Here is a 19,328-nt window from a genome sequence, read left to right as displayed (position 1 = left end):
TACCCCTGCCGACCCGTCCGCTCCTAAGTTCCTTCTTGCCGGCTACTCCGATAGTGGGGAAGGAGAGCGGGTCTGGAATGGATATGAGCAACACATCTCGAAGAACAACAGTTACAACGGTGAGTAACCGTCTTTTCTTCTTCGAGTGATTGCTCACATGCATTCCAGTTAGGTGATTCCCAAGCCTTACCTAGGCGGTGGGGTCGAAGAGAGACGTGGCAGAGTAATACCGCTGAGCCAAAGGCTGCATCGTCTCTGGATTGTTGTACCAATGCATAGTGGGATGCAAAGGTGTGAACTGAAGACCAGGTAGCCGCCCGACAGATTTCCTGGATGAGTACATTGGCCAGGAAGGTGGCAGAAGAGGCATGTGCCCTTGTAGAGTGAGCAGTAAGATGGCTAGCCTGAACACGAGCAAGCTCGTAGCATGTCTTGATACAGGATGTCACCCAAGACGAGATCCGCTGGGAAGAGACTGACATGCCCTTCATGCGGTCCGCTACTGCCACAAAGAGCTGGGGCGAACGCCGAAAGGGTTTCGTCTGCTCTATATAAAAGGCTAGAGCCCTACGGACGTCCAAAGTATGAAACTGCTGTTCCCAGCGCGATGAGTGCGGTTTCGGGAAAAAAAATGGGAGGAAGATGTCCTGGTTTACATGAAAAGCAGACACCACCTTGGGGAGGAAGGAGGGATGTGGTCGGAGGTGCACCTTGTCTTTGTGGAAGACCGGATAAGGTGGGTCCCGCCGTCAGGGCGTGAAGTTCTGAGACTCGCCTCGCCGAAGTGATAGTGACAAGGAAGGCCGTTTTCCAGGAGAGATATAAAAGGGAACACGTGGCCATAGGCTCGAAAGGGGGACCCATAAGTTTGGTTAAGACCAGGTTTAAGTCCCAGGTAGGGGTTGGGCGCCGGATCTGTGGGTACAACCGTTCTAGCCCCTTAAGGAACCGGGAAACCATCTGGTTAGAAAAAAATAGAACGGCCACCCTCGCTGGGTCGGAAGGCCGAAATGGCTGCCAGGTGCACCTTTAAGGAGAAGACCGCGAGGCCCTGCTCCTTGAGGGACCAAAGGTAGTACAATATCTTTGGAATAGACACCAGGTGGGGATCAAAGCCGTTTTGATCGCACCAGTGGGCGAAACGCTTCCACTTGGCGAGGTAAGTCGACCTAGTGGAAGGTTTTCTGCTCCCCAGAAGCACCTGCTATACTGCAGCAGAACAACTCCGCTCTGCCTGAGTCAACCACGCAGGAGCCAAGCCATGAGGTGAAGGGACTGCAGGTCCAGGTGGTGAAGCCTGCCAAAGTCCTGCGTTATGAGATCCGGCCATAGCGGCAGGGGAATTGGTTTCGCCACAGACAGGTCGAACAGCAGAGTGTACCAATGCTGCCTCGGCCATGCCGGAGCAACGAGAATAAGGTTGGCTCTGTCCCTCCGGAGCTTGAGCAGCACTCTGTGAATGAGGGGAAACGGTGGAAAGGCATACAGCAGGTGCCTCGTCCACGGGAGGAGAAAAGCGTCTGAAAGGGAGCCCGGGGAGCGTCCTTGGTAGGAGCAGAACCGGTGGCATTTCCTGTTCTCTTTGGAGGCAAAGAGGTCTACTTGGGGAAAGCCCCACCTCTGGAAAACTGTGTGGATGACATCGGGGCAGATCGACCATTCGTGAGACAGGAATGACCTGCTGAGGTGATCTGCCAGGGTGTTCTGTACTCCCGGGAGAAAGGACGCTACTAAATGGATAGAGTGGGCTAAGCAGAAGTCCCACAGGTGGAGGGCTTCTTGGCAAAGTAGGGAGAAACGCGCCCCGCCCTGCTTGTTTATGTAGAACATTGTTGTCGTGTTGTCCGTGAAGACGGATACACAGCGGCCTTGTAGATGGACTCGGAACGTTTGGCACACTAGGCGGACTGCCCTCAGCTCCCTGACGTTGATATGTAAGGCCAGCTCGTGGGGTGACCAAAGGCCCTGGGTGTGTAGGTTGCCGAGGTGGGCACCCCACCCCAAGGACAATGCGTCTGTGGTTAGCGCTACGGAGGATTGGGGAGGGTGGAACGGCACTCCCGTGCATACCACCGCTGGGTCTAACCACCAATTGAGGGAGTCGAGGACTGAGCCGGGAATCGTGACCACCGTGTCTATATTGTCCCTGTGCGGGCGGTATATGGACGCGAGCCACGTTTGGAAACTTCGAAGCCTGAGTTTCGCGTATAGGGTCACGAAAGTGCATGAGGCCATGTGACCTAGTAGGCTGAGGCAGGTGCGCACCGACGTTGTCGGGAAGGATTGGAAGCTTCGAATGATCGAAGCCATGGCCTGAAACCGAGGTAGACGGAGGCAGGCTCTGGCCAGATTGGAGTCCAGAACTGCTCCGATGAATTCTATCCTCTGCGTTGGAGTCAATGTAGACTTTTCGGCGTTGACCATAAGGCCTAGCCTGCCGAAGAGGTCTGTGACCACGCTTATGTGCTGAGACACCTGCTGTTGGGAAGTCCCGCGAATCAGCCAGTCGTCGAGGTACGGGTAGACGTGTATCAGACGATGGCGGAGAGCTGCAGCGATCACAGCCATGCACTTGGTGAAGACCCTCGGCGCCGCAGAGAGGCCAAAGGGGAGCACCGTGAATTGGTAGTGCTGGTGGTTGACGACAAAGCGAAGGTAGCATCGATGAGGCGGGTAAATGGCAATGTGGAAGTACGTGTCCTTCATATCGAGGGCGGCATACCAGTCTCCCGGATCCAGGGAAGGGATAATGGTCCCCAGGGTTACCATGCGGAACTTGAGCTTTACCATAAATCTGTTGAGCTCTCGCAGGTCTAGGATTGGTCGTAGGCCTCCCTTTGCCTTGGGGATTAGGAAGTAGCGGGAATAAAACCCCCTGCCCCTCATGCCTTCTGGCACCTCCTCTATGGCACCCAAACTCAAGACAGTCTCGACCTCTTGCAAGAGGAATTGCTCGTGAGAGGGGTCCCTGAAGAGGGATGGGTAGGATGGATGGGAGGGAGGGGGAGAAACAAATTGGAGGTGGTATCCCGCTTCCACTGTGCGGAGGACCCAGCTGTCGGATGTTATCTGGGACCAGGCAGGGAGGAAATGGGAGAGACGGTTGGAAAAAGATGGGGAAGGATCCGGTAGGGAAACTGGTGGGCCGTCCTCGGGCGTCCCATCAAAAGTTCTGCTTCGACCCCAAAGCTGGTTTCGGGGGCGGTTGGGTTTGGTTTCCCTGGTTGCCCGACTGTCTCTGCCGATTCACCCTGCCACGACGCCTGGTGTCTGGTCGCGGCCTGGGTTGATTGTAGGGGCGGTACGGCTGGGGCCGGAAGGACCTCCGTTGGGTCACCGGAGTGTGCATGCCCAACGAGTGCATCGTAATGCGGTTGTCCTTGAGGCTCTGCAGCCTTGGGTCGGTTTTCTCCGAAAAGAGACCCTGACCGTCGAAAGGCAGATCCTGAATCGGTTGTTGTAATTCCGGTGGGAGAGTCGAGGCTTGGAGCCATGATATGCGCCTCATTGTTATGCCAGAGGCCAGGGTTCTGGCCGCCGAGTCTGCTGAATCCAGGGAGGCCTGGAGGGCAGTTTTTTACCCTCTTCCAAAAGGGCCGTGAACTCTGGACGGGAGTCTTGTGGCAGAAGCTCGGTGAACTTGCCTACAGACACCCATGTATTAAAGCTGTAGCGGCTTAGCAGGGCTTGTTGGTTGGCCACCCTAAGTTGAAGGCCACCAGCCAAGTAGACCTTACGGCCTAGAAGGTCCATGCGCCTCGCTTCCTTCGCCTTAGGAGCCAGCGCTTGCTGGCCATGTCGCTCACGGTCATTGATGGATTGCACGACCAGCGAGCAGGGTGAGTGTACAGATACTCATAGCCCTTTGACGGGACCATGTATTTTCTTTCCACTCCCCGAGCAGTTGGTGGGATGGAAGCCGGGGATTGCCATATGGTATCTGCATTGTTTTGAATGGTACGTATAAACGGCAGGGCCACTCGGAGGGGGGCATCCGCCGTCAATATGTCCACCATTGGGTCCTCTACTTCTGCTACCTCCTCAACTGGCAGGCTCATATTTTGAGCTACCCTGATGCGCCCGAAGGTCAATAGGAGGAGGACCCGAGGAGGATGTTCCTGCAACTGCCTCATCAGGTGAGGAGGAGGAGGAGAGACCCGGTACCAGAGGGTCTTGTGGTGGATCAGTGAGCGGCTGAGGAGCGTCTGCAACGCAAGGCGCTTCAGGTTCCTCAGATGCCAGTGGTGCCTCTTCCGTGTCCACGGGAGGCGGCCTGCTTATCATGGCTTCTGGAGCTCGATGGTCGGAGAGCCCCGAGCGCTGAGCCGCAAATGGGGCACCTTGCGCCTCGTGGTACGCCCACAGGGTCCAGAAAGCCCACTGAGGAGGGCCTTGGTCTTGGCCTTGAGGCTCGTTTTGCTGGTAACCAGCACTGCCGGCGTGGGAGGAGACGGATTGTTGTCTTGAAGGCCATGGCGGTGCCGAGAAGCTGTGAGACGGTGCCGCCGATCCAGCTGTTCGGTCCCAGGACGGTACCGGGGAATGGTACCCGTCTTGTCGGTGCCGGGAGTGAGATCGGGACCATCTACCGTGCCGGTGCCGGGAGGTCGACCGGGATCTTGAGCCTCTATGGTGAGAACGGCTGCGGGACGAGCGGTACCGAGAGCCGGACCGGTGCCGATAACATCTGTCCGGCGACCGGGATCGTGATCTTCTCCGCGAGTACGACCGGTACCGCGATGGAGAGCGGTACCGGGACTGCGAGCTGTGCCGGGTTCGAGACCGGCGTGAGCGGGAACATCTCCGAGATCGAGATCTGGAGTGACGTTTCTCCTGGTGGTCAGGGGAAGGAGGCCTCATTGTGGCCGGCTTGCCAACTGACTTGACAACCCGCACGGGCGGTGCCGGGGGTTGAGGCTGTGTCGGCTCCGTCAGCGCAATCAGCTCTCTTGCCATTGAGAAAGTCTCTGGAGTTGACGGGAGAGCCAGCTCGACCGCAGTGTGTACCGGGGAGCAGTGTGGTACCGGACTCGACGGCCCTTGCGGTGCCAGAGTCGATGGTGCCGCGCTAGGAGGAGCTTGGAGTTGCGGTGCCGGAGTCGGTGGTGCCGGCGTAGGTACCGGAGTTCGGCCTATGGGCCTGGACATATGGTCCTTTTTGGAGGACGAAGTCGACGCTGCCTTGCGTTTCCCCGAAGGGGAGAGGGAACGGTGCCGGGAAACCGGTGCCGGGCCTCGGTGCCGGAGTGAGCTGGTGCCAAAGGCGCGCTCCTCACCGATGCGGACTGCTGGGCGGCCGGTGCCAGTGCCGCAGGGCTAAGTGCCGACTCCATTAGGAGCTGCTTTAAGCGAAAGTCCCGCTCCTTTTTTGTTCTTGGCTTGAAAGACTTGCAAATGCGGCACTTATGAGGAAGGTGAGACTCTCCTAAGCACTTCAGGCAAGATTCGTGAGGGTCTCCAACTGGCATTGGCTTCTGGCAGGCCGAGCACGGCTTAAACCCCAGTGCCTTGGGCATGAGCCCGCACCGGGTCAGGGGAAAATAGGGGGCTAGTCCCCCAATTCCCCAGTGAACTATATACTAACTACAACTAAACTAGTAAACTAACTCTAACTACACTAAAGTTGAACTATATACACAACAAGGTAGAAACAAGAGCGAGAAGCTAGGGTTGTGGAGGACAGCGATGCCACACTCCCCTGTTCCAACGACCGTCACGGGTGGTAAGAAGGAACTGAGGAGCGGACGGGTCGGCAGGGGTATATATCTGGCGCTATAGCGGCGCCAGTCCAGGGGGCGCCCAGCCGACCCACCGAGTGTTGCTAGGGTAAAAATCTTCCGACGAGCGTGCACGCAGCGCGCACACACCTAACTGGAATGCATATGAGCAATCACTCGAACAAGAACAAGTTCTAACTGCTGAACAAAATTTAGGGCAAGTTCCACCTACACCAAAGAGAATGGAAAATCTGATTTAATTATGGATTTGAATGAAAAGCCAAAAATGGTATAAAAAAAAAAAAAAAGCCAACAGTTTAAGTTTTTATTCATTCTGAAATTCATTAGAATAGTTCATTGGTTTCATACCATTCATTTACCATGACTCACCTATGGATCCTTTAGCAGCAATGGCAACTGCTTCCAAAAGAACCTGAATAATGCCTGCTCGGACTCGTGGCGAATCCCTTTTGCGAGCATCAAGGTGTCCAAGAGTCTCCTGTATTACATGATGGGAGTATTGTGCCTATAAAAGAAAAAAAAATGGTGTGTTACTTTCCTTTCTAATTAAAGAAATCTCCACACACAAATATTCAGCCCTGAACTCAGACTAATAATCTTGAGTGGTGTTCCTCTTCTCTTTAGCACTGCTTTTGGGCACAATTATACATTTCTAAACTCCAGTCAGTAAAGAGCTTGACTAAAGGTGGATAAAGGATGCCAGGACCATTTTCCATTAGTACCCCTCATCTTTCAAAATTTCTCAGAATGAGCGCAGCCTTATTTAAGTGGTAAATTGATGGAATGGCAAATATTACTTGTATCAATAGTTTGAGTTAATAAAGTGAAAATTCTTTGCCTTTTGGATGTGTGTGCTGGTAATGACTTGAAAGTCAGTTTTATTCTTCCTCCTTCCTCACACCTAAAAATCTGAGAACATATGGGATTAGATACTCAACAGCTGTGATTCTTGGTCACAGTTACAGGGTTAAACTGTTTGACAACTACTGAAGGATGAGATCAAATTTTCCTATAAGGCACATAAATGGCAAAGACATTATACATTCTTTGCCTTCATCTACCACCAAATAGAAATCGACCATTATGAGTAAGGCTGCGAGTCTGCCACAGAGGTCACTGATTCCATTACTTTCCGTGACTTCTGCAGCGGCTGGTGCTGGCTCAGTGGCTACACGGCTCTGGCAGCACCTGGGCCAGAAGCAGCAGTTTGGGTGTGTGGGAGGGGGCCCCAGAGCTAGGGGATTGGGAAGGCACGGAGGGCACTTACCTCGGGGTGGGGGGCTCCCCAGCTTCCACTGGTATGGCCCTGCAGCTCCTAGGCAGTGGAGGGGGTGAGAGGAACGATTCGCCACACGCTACCCGTGGGTTGCGCCCCCACAGCTCCCCTTGGCTGTGATTTCCAGACAATGGGAGCTGTGGCAGCCGGTGCTTGTGGCAAGAGCAGAGCGCCGAGTCCCCTGGCCCCTCCGCCACCTAATTGCTGCAGGGACACGGAGCCGGGTAGAGAGCCTCTGCCAGCCCCACTAACACTTCCCCCTCAGCACCAGCAGGGGGCCCAGGCCATGCTGCATGCCCGCCCCCCACCAGCGGGGTCCTGGGTCACCTCCCTCAATGCCCCCGGATTGCCCCACCCAGAGCACCTGGGGCCCCCCACCCAAGATTTACTCATTGGCATTTTTAGTAAAAGTCATGGTCAGGTCACAGGCAGTAAACAAAAATTCACAGCCTGTGACCTGTCTATGACTTTTACTAAAAATACATGTGACTAAAACGTAGCCTTAATTATGAGTAAGCGAGCACATAATTCATTTAGTCAGCTTTGTTCTTATGGTACGTACAGGCCTAATCACTGGACTAGATCAAACCTACCTGTATAGAATACATGATGATTTTGAAGCAGGAGACAGCAAATTCATTGGGGTCCCAGAGTTTGTGATGGTCTAAATGTCTGTAACAAAAAACATCAGTTTTTCCCAGTGTTTGTTTTTTATATTGGTTCTTCACAAAATTATGGATTCTATTCTAGCAATTGGTTTTCAGTCATTTTATACTGAAAGTCCTGTTTGCAATGATGAGACTATTTTTGTGGTCCCATTTATCATTGCTGTATATCAAAAGATTTTCAGCTAGTTAGCTCTTAAATGATGGTCTTGTAATTACAGAAGAGGACTGGAAGTCAGGAGATCCATGTTCTATTTGCCAAAACCTCTGGCCAGAATGTGGATATTTGGGTGCCTAAAGTTGGTCACCTTAGTTTCTATTTAGGAACCTAAATAAGTGGCTTTATTATAGGAGGTACTGAGCATTCACAAGTCCCTCTGAAAGCAACCCCCTGTAAGATAAGGAAGTATTATTCCAACCTTGTAGCTGAGGAAGCTGAGGCATAAAGGCCACTATTTTGAAAATTCATAGTTCGAGTATATGATCGTATGGGTTCTCCACCATAGGATGTGTACGTGCCGACACACACTCAGAGACTGCACAGTAGTGACTGCAAGCCTGTGCCTGCACAGAGCAGAATCTTGTGCTTTGAGCAAGAGCATTTAAGGAAGCAAAAACTCGTTGCTCAGTTTGAGAACCACTGATTTAAAAGAAGCATATGCATAAAATGGCACTGACACATTCACAGTTGTGAGTGACCAGGGTGAGCTGTTGCAGAAGTAGGAAATACTGATCCTCTTGTGTAAGCCAGAGTACCAAATGTAGGTATATGGTTAAGAATATTTCTATTATAGTAGCACCCATATAAAGGCTCCAATAAAGTTTGAGAAGCCAGTATGTTAGATGCTGTATAAGCATTAAGAGTTAGTCTCTGTCCTTCAGAATTTACAATCTAAGATTATATCCCCTAAGCAGTTGGAAAACCTTCTCCCTCCTTCATCTGCCTCTGCACTAGAGAGATCTGAGGCCTTGAGCTCACATGGTCGGATGTCTGCTTGAGCTTCTAGAATAGCCTTCAATGTATGAGGCTTGGGATTTGTCTTTCTACTTCCTCTTCGGGTCAGGAAGAGGAGGGTCCTCTGGCCATGGACTTGTCCAGGTCCCCAGAATCAGACTTATTGGTGTTAAACCAACATTCCAAGATGAACAGATGGAGCTCATACGCCACCTCTTTTGTGCCCTGGATATGAAACTGGTGCACAGAACATCTAGCAGATGACTGACACATCTAGATAATGCCCACTAGTTACTGTACAGTCTCTTGAACTCCTTATCAGGAGCAGATCTAGATGAGACTGCTGAGAGTGCTCATTGGTGTCAGATGAGTCAGAAACTGGGGGGGGGGGAGATAAAGAAATAAAGTCCTTCTTAGGGACTTGGTAACCTCTATCGACCCAATTGGCCGTACATGGCACAGAGGACAGTGAATGTTCGCTGGCTCTAGCAAGACTTCATTAATGGGAAGGGCAACCCTTCCTGGCGCAGGGGCCTATAGAATATTAAGGAAGCTGTGTGGGTTTTCTTGTACGAGCTCAGCCTGACACTCTGAGAAGAAGCTACTCTTCTCATCAAGTCCTGAAAGACTTTAAAAAGTTTTCTGGAGAAGGAGATGGGGTGACTGCTTCATGTCGGGAACAGGGTAAAATATGGGGGCAGGGAGTAAGGAGAGAAGACATGTTGGCTTTCCTCCATTAATTCCCCTTCCTCAGCAGGATCTAGTACAGCTGATGGAGGAAGGAGTCTCTCCAGAGATTTCCTGCACTTGACTCTCCTCTTGGACTGTAACTCTGATGGAGGACTAGACTCCCTCGGAGCAGGCCAAGACTAGTAGGATCATAGAGGATATTCTATTCTCTGAGTAGACCAGGAGTAGGCAACCTATGGCACGCGTGCCGCCTTCGGCACACGAGCTGATTTTCAGTGGCATTCACACTGCCCAGGTCCTGGCCACTGGTCCGGGGGGCTCTGCATTTTAATTTAATTTTAAATGAAGCTTCTTAAACATTTGAAAAACCTTATTTACTTTGCATACAACAATAGTTTAGTTATATATTATAGACTTATACAAAGAGACCTTATAAAAATGTTAAAATGTATTAATGGCACACAAAACCTTAAATTAGAGTAAATAAATGAAGTCTCGGCACACCACTGCTGAAAGGCTGCCGACCCCTGGAGTAGACCATAGGGGAGGGTACCATACAGGAACCTCTTTTTAAGAGTACCAGTCCTGTTCCTTCTGCCTCATGCCCCCTGGACAAGATCTAAGAGGGGAATAAAAGTATAGGCCTCATGAGGAGATGTAGGACTCATCTGGAAAGAGAAGCATTCCCTGTTGTGGTCCATGGGGGCTTTGGTAACGACGAGACCTGCTGGTCAGAAGAACCCTGAGGACAAGGTGGGAGCAACAGTGGTGCCAGCAGTGCTGACAGACTAAGACTAACTGAGAATTATATACACTGAAGACTTAAAGCTGGCAAATTGAAACAAAAGCTACAGGAGCTCCAACTCTTGCCATGGGTGCTGACACGGAACAGAGAGGGGTGGTAGACATGTCCCTTTTTTTCTTCAGCTCGATGCACAAGAAGAGCATATGGTACCTAGTGGTAATACTGGCAAAAGTCTCCTACTGAAATTAATTGGGTGCCCTAAACCTAAAGTGGAATGTATATGTGCAAAACCGAGGAGCCCTTATGGCAGCTTAGAGACTAATCACTTGAAGGAGAATAAGTATTACAGTAGCACCCAGAGGACCCGAACAAAATCAGGCACTCACCCATATTTGATATTGTACAAACATACAATAAAAGACAGTCCAAGCCCTGAATAATTTACAACCTAAAAATAGGGACAAATACAGGCAGGGAAAGGGTGACAACAACGAGAACAAAAAAGTTTAATATACATTTTTAACTAATTGTACAATCCTCAGGCTTTGAAGTTTCTTGTTTAATACCTGTTCAGGAGATACTAACAAGCAATTTGTCTAGACATCATCATTAAGATCTCTACTATGATGCCAAAGTATCTGATAAAACACAGGCTTCTGGATGTGTGAAATGATTTCTGGAGGGCATTCCACACATAACGGGCAGCAAAAAGTTATCTCTGGGAGAAGTGGACAAGCAGGTGAGAGAGCCTACCATCATTATTAAAACAAAGGGTGAAAGTCACAACATGGTGAAATAAGAGATTGGTTAAGTATGAGGAGCTAAAATTGGAAGGGCCTTGTTAATAAGAACTCAATCTTTGTGTTTGATGTGATGAGAAGGGAGCTCATACTTCCAGGCAATGCATCTCTGGTAATATACATAGTCTAAAAAAAAAAAAAATGAGAAAAAAGTATATACATTTCAGAATCTGACACTCCTGCTTCTATGTGTCCTCATTAACCAAAACAAGTAATTAATACAAAGATTTCCCCTCTATATTTATTTTAAAATGGGAAATAAAATTTACCAAAACATTGGCCGGCCAGGTTATAAAAGTTCTCTTTTGAATAACCTCTCACTTCCCAGCCTTTAAAGACAAAAAAAACAGCCCAATGAAAGAAATACGGAAATGTTTCCTTTTTGTCAGAGGAAAGGCATTAACACAGCATGGCACATCTTAAAGGCATTAGCACTTCACAGCAGTGTGCTGACTTAAAAAATAAGATAAGCAGAACTAAAGTCTTTCATTTCCATTTTATCACTGAGAAGAGGAAAAGGCTATTATGACAGAAAAAACCATTGCTATAAAATGGAACTAACAAAGAAAGCATCTGACTGATATTCAAGCAACTTTTTATTTTATGTAACAAAGTAGTATGATTGTTACATAATCAACAGGAGCCAAGAATGGAAGATGTAATTTGGTAGGGTTTTTTTTTTTTTTTTTTAAAAACAAGAGCCAAGATAAAATTAAACAAACAAGTTACTAATTCCTCTTTACATGGGTTAAAAATACATATAAGGACAACCACCATATATTTTAGTTACAATATTACACCTTGGATGCAATTCAACTTCACATTATTTCTATTCCACTAGATCAGTGGTCACCAACTGGTTGATCAGGATTGACTGGTCGATCCTAGAGGATCTCTCAGTCGAACGGGATCTCTGGTGCTGTAGTGGGGCTGCTGCTAAGGCAGGCTCCCTGCCTGCCCCGGCCTCACGCCGCTCCTGGAAGTGGCCAGCATGACCCCAGGGGCAGAGGTCTCCATCCACACACTGCCCATATCTGCAAGCACCACCCCTGCAGCTCCCATTGGCTGGGAAAGAGAAGCTGTGGCCAATGGGAGCTGATGGGCAGTGCTTGCAGACAGGGGCAATGCACAGAGCCCTCTGCCCCAGCCCGGTCAAAGTGAGTGACGGTGGGGGAGAGCGAGTTACAAAGAGAGTAGGGGAAATGGAGTGAGCAGGGAGGGGCTTTGGAGAAGAGACGGGGGCCTTGGGGAAGGGGCGGGGTAGATCCTGGGTTGCCCTTAAATTCAAAAAGTGATCTTGGGCGTAAAAGGTTTGGAGACCACTGCCCTAGATGATCATGGCTTGTTGTCCCCATAGTGGATCATAAAATTATGCTATTTGCATTGACTGCAAGATGTGCCACTAGAGTTTGAGGTCTATCCCAGGCATTGTGTCTAGAGTAGTGGGCTCCAACCTTTTTATGCACAAGATAACTTTTTGAATTTAAGGTCAACCCAGGATCTACCCTGCCCCTTCCCCACTCCCCTCCCTCCATCACTCGCTCTCCCGCACCCTCATTTTCACTGGGCTGGAGCACAAGAGGAGTGTGTGTGTGGGGGGGTGAGGGCTCTGGGAGGCAGTTTGGGTGCAGGAGGGGGCTCTGGGATGGGACGGGTGCAGGACACGGTGCGAGGTGCGGGCTCCGGCCAGGAGGCGCTTACCACAGGCGGCTCCCAGTCGGGGGTGCAGCAGGACTCAGGCTGCCTGCCTGCCTGCCCAGGCCCCACCCTGCTCCGGGAAACAGCTGGCATGTCTCTGTGACCCCTGGGAGAGGTGTGGGGGCAGCGGGTCTCCATGCGCTGCCTGTGCCTGCAAGCGCCACCCCTGCAGCTCACATTGGCTGGTTCCATTGGCAGCCACTGGAAGCTGCAGGCAGGGGCAGTGTGTGGAGCCACCTCACCCTACTCCCCCCAGGGGCCACAAAGACGTGGCAGCAGCCAGCTGCTTCCGGGAGCAGTGTGGGGCCAGGGCAGGTAGGCAGCCTGCCTGAGCCCCGCTGCACTTCCGGACTTTTAGTGGCCAGAGATCATGATTGACTGGCAGAGGCTGCAGGATCAACCAGTCGATCACAATTGGGTTAGTGACCACTGATCTAGAGTTAAACCCTTGCAGTGCTGCCTCCATCTAATGCTAGATATGCTGAGGGGGGGGGGGGCATGGCCAACAGGAAGGGAACAGATGAGAGTGAAACTGAAAAGGAAAGCAGTGAAAGGAAGTAATTAAAAGTTTCAGACAACTGGAGAGGAAGAGGAAAATGAAAGTACAGTACAAGAGGGTAGTAAAAGAAAATCCCACTGGACATATCAGACAAGTACTACCATCACAAACAATCCAGGATAAGTACTGATAAGGGACAGTAAGATGACTTGACCTAAAATAAGAAAAAAATGGATTACAACCCTACTCTTCATGAGGTTGATGGATTTCCACTCGATACGGCTAAATGCAGTGTCTTGCATGGTGTCAAGTCTCAGAGGGGTAGCCGTATTAGTCTGGATCTGCAAAAAGCATTCATCTGACGAAGTGGGTATTCACCCACGAAAGCTTATGCTCCAATACGTCTGTTAGTCTATGACGTGCCACAGGACTCTGTCGCTTTTTACAGAGCCAGACTAACATGGCTACCCCTCCGATACTTAAGCCTACTCTTGTCACTAACAGGACACTACCATGCTGACAAATTTCTGAAGGTGAACTTGGTAAAACAACCACTGTAAAAGGTTGCAATGTGCACAAAAGTTAAACAACAACTCCACGCTGGATCCTAGTACAGCAGATATGCCTTTTTAAATGCTTTCCCTCACCCCTCCAAAGACAAAAATGAAAATTTTAACAGTGTTGGGGTAGCCTCTGAGACCTTACCCACTCGGGAGGATGCTGGGTGGCTTCTGAGACCTTATCCATTCAGTTCCCAAGAATTCAGTGCAACTCCAAACTGTCACTCATCTTTATTGGCATACAATCAAACTGCAGTTTAGCCTGCTCAGGCTCAAGCGTAGAGGGTGGGTACAGGGCATACCACACATCCAAAGTTACACAGCAACCCTTTTCCCTTTATATACATTTAACTCATTACACTGCATTTACTATACATTGCATCACACATTTTGAAATTGGCCTGGTCATTTTATGGGAACCAATCCCTGTACAGCATGCATTGTTCATATATAACTTGCTCTTTACCTCATCTTATGTTCCAGGCTTATCTTATCCTTTGTTATGTTGTCCATTGTAAATGGTTTCCTGGGTGTTTCCCCTTATCTTAGCTAGTACAGACATTCTGTTTCCAGCCTCCTGATCCATTTACCTCCCTAATCCTGGCTCCAAGAAATGAGGCCTCATCGATGGCCAATTATTCATGTCAAGCCAAACCTACAAACAGTAGCAAAGACAAATATGATTTCTAACCTACTATATTTAAAAGCGGATGAAAATACAATAGATATTCAGGCTTGTTAAATCTCCTGTTTGAGACAAGAAACTGCTGTCTTTAGTGGCTTTTAAAACTGCTCTTACCCAGGAGTATTACTGCTACCTCTGAAGTGCAAAAACCAGACATCCAAGATGATCCTGACCCCATAAAACTGGACAGCAGGAAGTGTACACTGCACATCCTTACAGATTTCCCAAGCCAGTTACCTCAAAAAAGGGATGATCCTGGGAAAACCTGGACAAGTAGCAACCCTACCCAGGAGCTTAAAGCTGAAGAGACACACTAAGATGAAACTATTGTTTTGCCACTCTAGGTAGGATATCTACAGTTAGAGTCTTTGGAGGATTCTAACCATAAAGACATAGCCTAGAGCAGTGGTTCTCAAACTTTTGTATTGGTGACCCCTTTCACACAGCAAGCCTATGAATGCGACCCCCCCCCCAATAAAGTAAAACACATTTAATGTTATTATAAATGCTGGAGGCTGAAGAGTTAAAATCCATGTGCATTTTATATAACAACCTGGTATATGAATTGTGCCAGCTCTTTTCCAGACCCAAAGTCCAGAGTATGGTCAAGAGACCAGAGGCCTAGCAAACAGTAATTAGCTAAATAAAAAAAGCAAAACAAAATAATATTGCCTTTGCTAAAAATATGCTTGGTCAGTAAAAATGCCAACTGTTAAAGCAATAACTAAATAATTAAGTTTCATCAAATGTTTCAAATTAAACAAAAAATCCCTATTCCTATTGTGTTAGTCTCTTCTGTAGGGAGACATTCTTCCCACAGATCCAACCTTGGGTTTACGAAAAGTAGCACATATCAGTATAAGATATGGCATCCTTCCACCTCCCTTTCAAGGGACCAATGCCTGCCTTAAGACACACAGAAGACAATCTTTATTGCCATATACTTTCACTGTTTCTTTGCTTTAACCCCTAAAAATGTACCTGTTGGACAATCAAAGGAGTTGCGCCATTCCTATAAACCCCAAACCAAAATTCAACATATATATTTTATACTAATAACAATTTTATCAAAGTATTAATTAAAAGTTAACTTGCTAACTTAAAACCATGGGCGGAGACATTATGTTACCTGTTAACCATTGGCTAATGTGCTATCTTGTCTTGCTACAAAACCTATCCCGGGGCGTGGAACTGCCTATCCAGTCACTCTCCCCCGCCCATAAAAAAAAAAAATCTATATATTCTATTGTAATCAATTGATTGACAGTGTCTCTGAGCCTAATAAGCAAGGTGACACTCTGCCAGCGCTGTGTGTAATAAACTTCTGTGCTTAACCTCTACACGGTGTAGATTTATGTCCTTCAGAGGCAAAGCAGGGTTTGGCGTGGAGGCTGACAGCTCGTGACCTCCCACGTAATAACCTCATGACCTTCTAAGGGGTCACGACTCCCAGTTTGAGAACCCCTGGCCTAGAGCATTAGTCATCTCTCCCCCCACAAAAAATCCCCCTCAACCATGACCACAGACTTGGAGCTATGGCTAGATCAAAATGAGTAGTGCTCTAGCCATCTCTCCCTGATCACAGGAACTTGCGTGCAACCAGGGAGCAGCAGCAAGAGAACCAGCAGCCATATTACGAAGAGCAAGGAGCCGCCAGACTTAGCTAATCAGCTAGGTGCTAGCAGCCCAATCAGAAAAACTGATAGAAGGAAACAGCCGGATCCCCCTCCCCTCCCACAGCAAGCACAGTCCTGGCAACCATACCACACCCCTTCACCAAGTCCGGAACAAGGAGCAGAGATGCCAGAGGCACAGCAATTCCTACATTCTATGTTACAGTCTTGTCAATCTTAAGTCTGGTAATGGGGACATTTGCTGTCATTTATGTAAATTAAGCAAGGCATAGTCATCAACTATGAAAATTAAGTCAGTATGTGATTTGCATAGAATCTCCAGATCTCTAAAACTTTAGCCTTGACAGGCATAGTGTTTGATTGGTGTCAAACTGTAAATGATAATTTATTTTATTTCCATCAGATTCAGTATTTTTTGGTAGGTAAATAAATATGCTTGTAAAATACAGCATTTGCTTTAAAATTCTGGTTGACCAAAAAGCTTCTTTTGTAATGCTTACCGAGTGAAGAGGTACTATTTTTAAAAAAAAAAAAAATCTGTTTTTTCAAATAAATGTACATTATATTCAACAGATATGAAATGTTGCTTGCTGCCAGTTGGTACACAACTAATCTATAAACATAATGAAACAAAATTACTGTATTCTTTAACATTTGCCTTATTGGAAAACAAGATAATTTGCCCCTTCATAGGCTGCAAGATTCAGTGTGAATATGAAAATAAAATCCATACAATAGATTGTCAATTTGTGTCTGTAAACTATTTCTATATTTATATGTAATCATTTAAAAATGGGTTATATGGCTGAAAGTCCACTTACTGTTAGTTTTCCATGTGCTAAAGTTTTCATAACATGGAACTTTTCAGCAAGAATAGTTCCAGTAATCAGCAGAGACTATGCTTGGAAAGTTTCAGCCTCAAAGATGGGAATGTTGAATGGAAATAACCAGTTTTAGTTAGAGGAATTGGTAATTTGGAAGATGACTGCAAATGGGATAGGAGCTTGCAAAATATTACGGCACCACATGACTGAGAAGTACAGAAAACACATCAGGACTAAGAACATTGCAATGTCACTGTATAAGTCACTGTCTGGAAAGTACATCTATCATATGATATATGCTGGTATTTTTTGGTACATCACTACAATCACTACTTAGTGTTTAAAACACACAATCAGAGAAATATAGGGTGGAAGGGATCTTGACAGGTCATTTTGTCCAGCCCCCTGCACTGAAGGAATACCAAGTACACCTAGACCATCCCTGACAGATGTTTGTGTAGCCAGTTTTTAATAACTCCAGTGATGGGGATTGTACAACCTCTCTTGGTAACCTATCCAGTAATTAATTATCCTTATTGTTAAAAAGGGTTTCCTAATAACTAACCTAAAACTCCTTTGTTGTAAATTAAAACAATTACCTCTTGTCCTATGTTCTGGGGACAGTGATCAATTGTTCTCCATGTCCTCTTTATGACAGCCCTAAACATATCGGAAGGACAGAACAGGTCGTGCTGGTGGGGGAGTGGCACAATATGTGAAAGAAAGCACAGAATCAGATGAAGTAAAAATCTTAAGTGAACCAAATTATACCATAGACTCTCTATAGATGATAATTCCACGCTCGAATAATAAGAATATAGCAGTAGAGATATACTAGCAACCACCTAACCAGGATGGTGATAGTGACTGCGAAATGCTCAGGGAGATTAGAGAAGCTATAAAAATAAAACACTCAGTAATAACGGGAGATTTCAACTATCCCCATATTGACTGGGTACATGTCACCTCAGGATGTGACGCAGAGATAAATTTTCTTGACACCATAAATGACTGCTTCTTGGAGCAGCTAGTCCTGGAACCCACAAGAGGAGAGGCAATTCTTGATTTAGTCCTAAGTGGAGCACAGGATCAGGTCAAAGAGGTGAATATAGCTGGACTGCTTGGTATCAGCAGCCCAACACTGTAGCATTTAATTTCAGAAAGGGGAACTACACAGAAATGAGGAAGAAAGTTAAACAGAAATTAAAAAGGTACAGTGCCAAAAGTGAAATCCCTGCAAGCTGCATGAAAACTATTTAAAGACAACAAAAATAGAGGCTCAACTTAAATGTATACTCCGAATTTAAAAACATAGTAAGAGAACAAAAAAAAATGCCACCGCACCCACACAAAGTAAAAGCAGCAGTGAGAGGCAAAAAGGCATCCTTTAAAAAGTGGAAGCTAAATCCTAGTGAGGAAAATAGAAAGGAGCATAAACTCTGGCAAATTAAGTATAAAAATATAATTAGGAAGGCCAAAAAATAATTTGAAGGACAACTAGCCAAAGACTCAAAAAGTAATGCAAAAAAAATGTAAGTACATCAGAAGCAGAAAGCGGCTAAACAACCAGTGAGGCCTCTGGACGATCGAGATGCTAAAGGAGCACTCAAGGAAGATAAGGCCACTGGAGAGAAACTAAATGAATTTTGTGCGTAAGTCTTCATGACTGAGGACGTGAGAAAGATTCCCAAATCTGAGCCATTCTTCTGAGGTGACAAATCTGTGGAACTGATTCAGATTGAGGTGTCATTAGAGGATGTTTTGGAACAAATTAATAAATTAAACAGTAATAAGTCACCAGAATCAGATGGTATTCCCAATGTTCCCTCTTTTATAACCAGAGCGGAATGAATTTTGTCATGTCCACCAATATGGAGATGATGAGTGGCAGGGGTGGGGCAGAGGAGTTTGGAGTGTGGGAGGGGGCTTAGGGCTGGGCCAGAGGGTTGGGGTGCAGGGATTAGCTATCCAGTCATTTGGTACAGAAGCGGATTTACATTTTTAAAAAGGGCTCCAGGGGTGATCCCAGCAATTACAGGCCAGTAAGCCTGACCTCAGTACCGGGCAAACTGGTTGAAACTATAGTAAAGAACAAAATTATCAGACACAGATGAACATAATTTGTTGGGCAAGAGTCAACATGGTTTTTGTAAAGGGAAATCACGCCTCACCAATCTACTAGAATTCTACAAGCATGTGGACATAGTGTACTTATATTTTCAGAAAGCCCAATTTATCTCTGTCTCACATCCAGAGGTGTCAAGGTCCTTCACCAAAGGCTCTTAAATAAAGTCATCTGTCATGGGGTAAGAGGGAAGGTTCTCTCATGGACTGGTAACAAGATAGGAAACAAAGGGTAGGAATAAATGGCCAGTTTTCAGAATGGAGAGAGGTAAATACTGGTGTCCCCCAGGCATCTGTACTAGGACCAGTACTACTCAGTATATTCATAAACAATCTGGAAAAAGAAGTAAACAGTGAAGTGACAAAGTTTGCAGATGAAACAAAACTACTCCAGATAGTTAAGTCCAAAGCAGACTCTGAATAGCTACAAAGGGA

General features: G+C 47.2%; 1 protein-coding gene across 5 annotated transcripts in view; it reads right to left on the bottom strand.

Moving 5' to 3' along the window:
- The window catches only part of EFR3A (EFR3 homolog A), a 148,388-nt gene that overhangs the window by 39,242 nt on the left and 89,818 nt on the right, over nt 1–19,328 (bottom strand). For all 5 annotated transcript variants that reach the window (XR_005594154.1, XM_039524981.1, XM_039524982.1 and 2 more), the window contains 2 exons: nt 7,608–7,686; nt 6,108–6,243 (listed from right to left, as the gene is read on the bottom strand). Coding sequence is in view for 4 of the 5 variants with exons in the window: in XM_039524981.1 (XP_039380915.1) it covers nt 6,108–6,243; nt 7,608–7,686 (215 nt within the window). In the remaining variant the exon portion in view is untranslated. The remainder of the gene's footprint in view (nt 1–6,107; nt 6,244–7,607; nt 7,687–19,328) is intronic.

This window comes from Mauremys reevesii, linkage group 2, assembly GCF_016161935.1.
Source record: "Mauremys reevesii isolate NIE-2019 linkage group 2, ASM1616193v1, whole genome shotgun sequence".
NCBI classification, from domain to species: Eukaryota; Metazoa; Chordata; order Testudines; family Geoemydidae; genus Mauremys; species Mauremys reevesii.
This window is presented reverse-complemented; position numbering and strand designations above follow the sequence as displayed.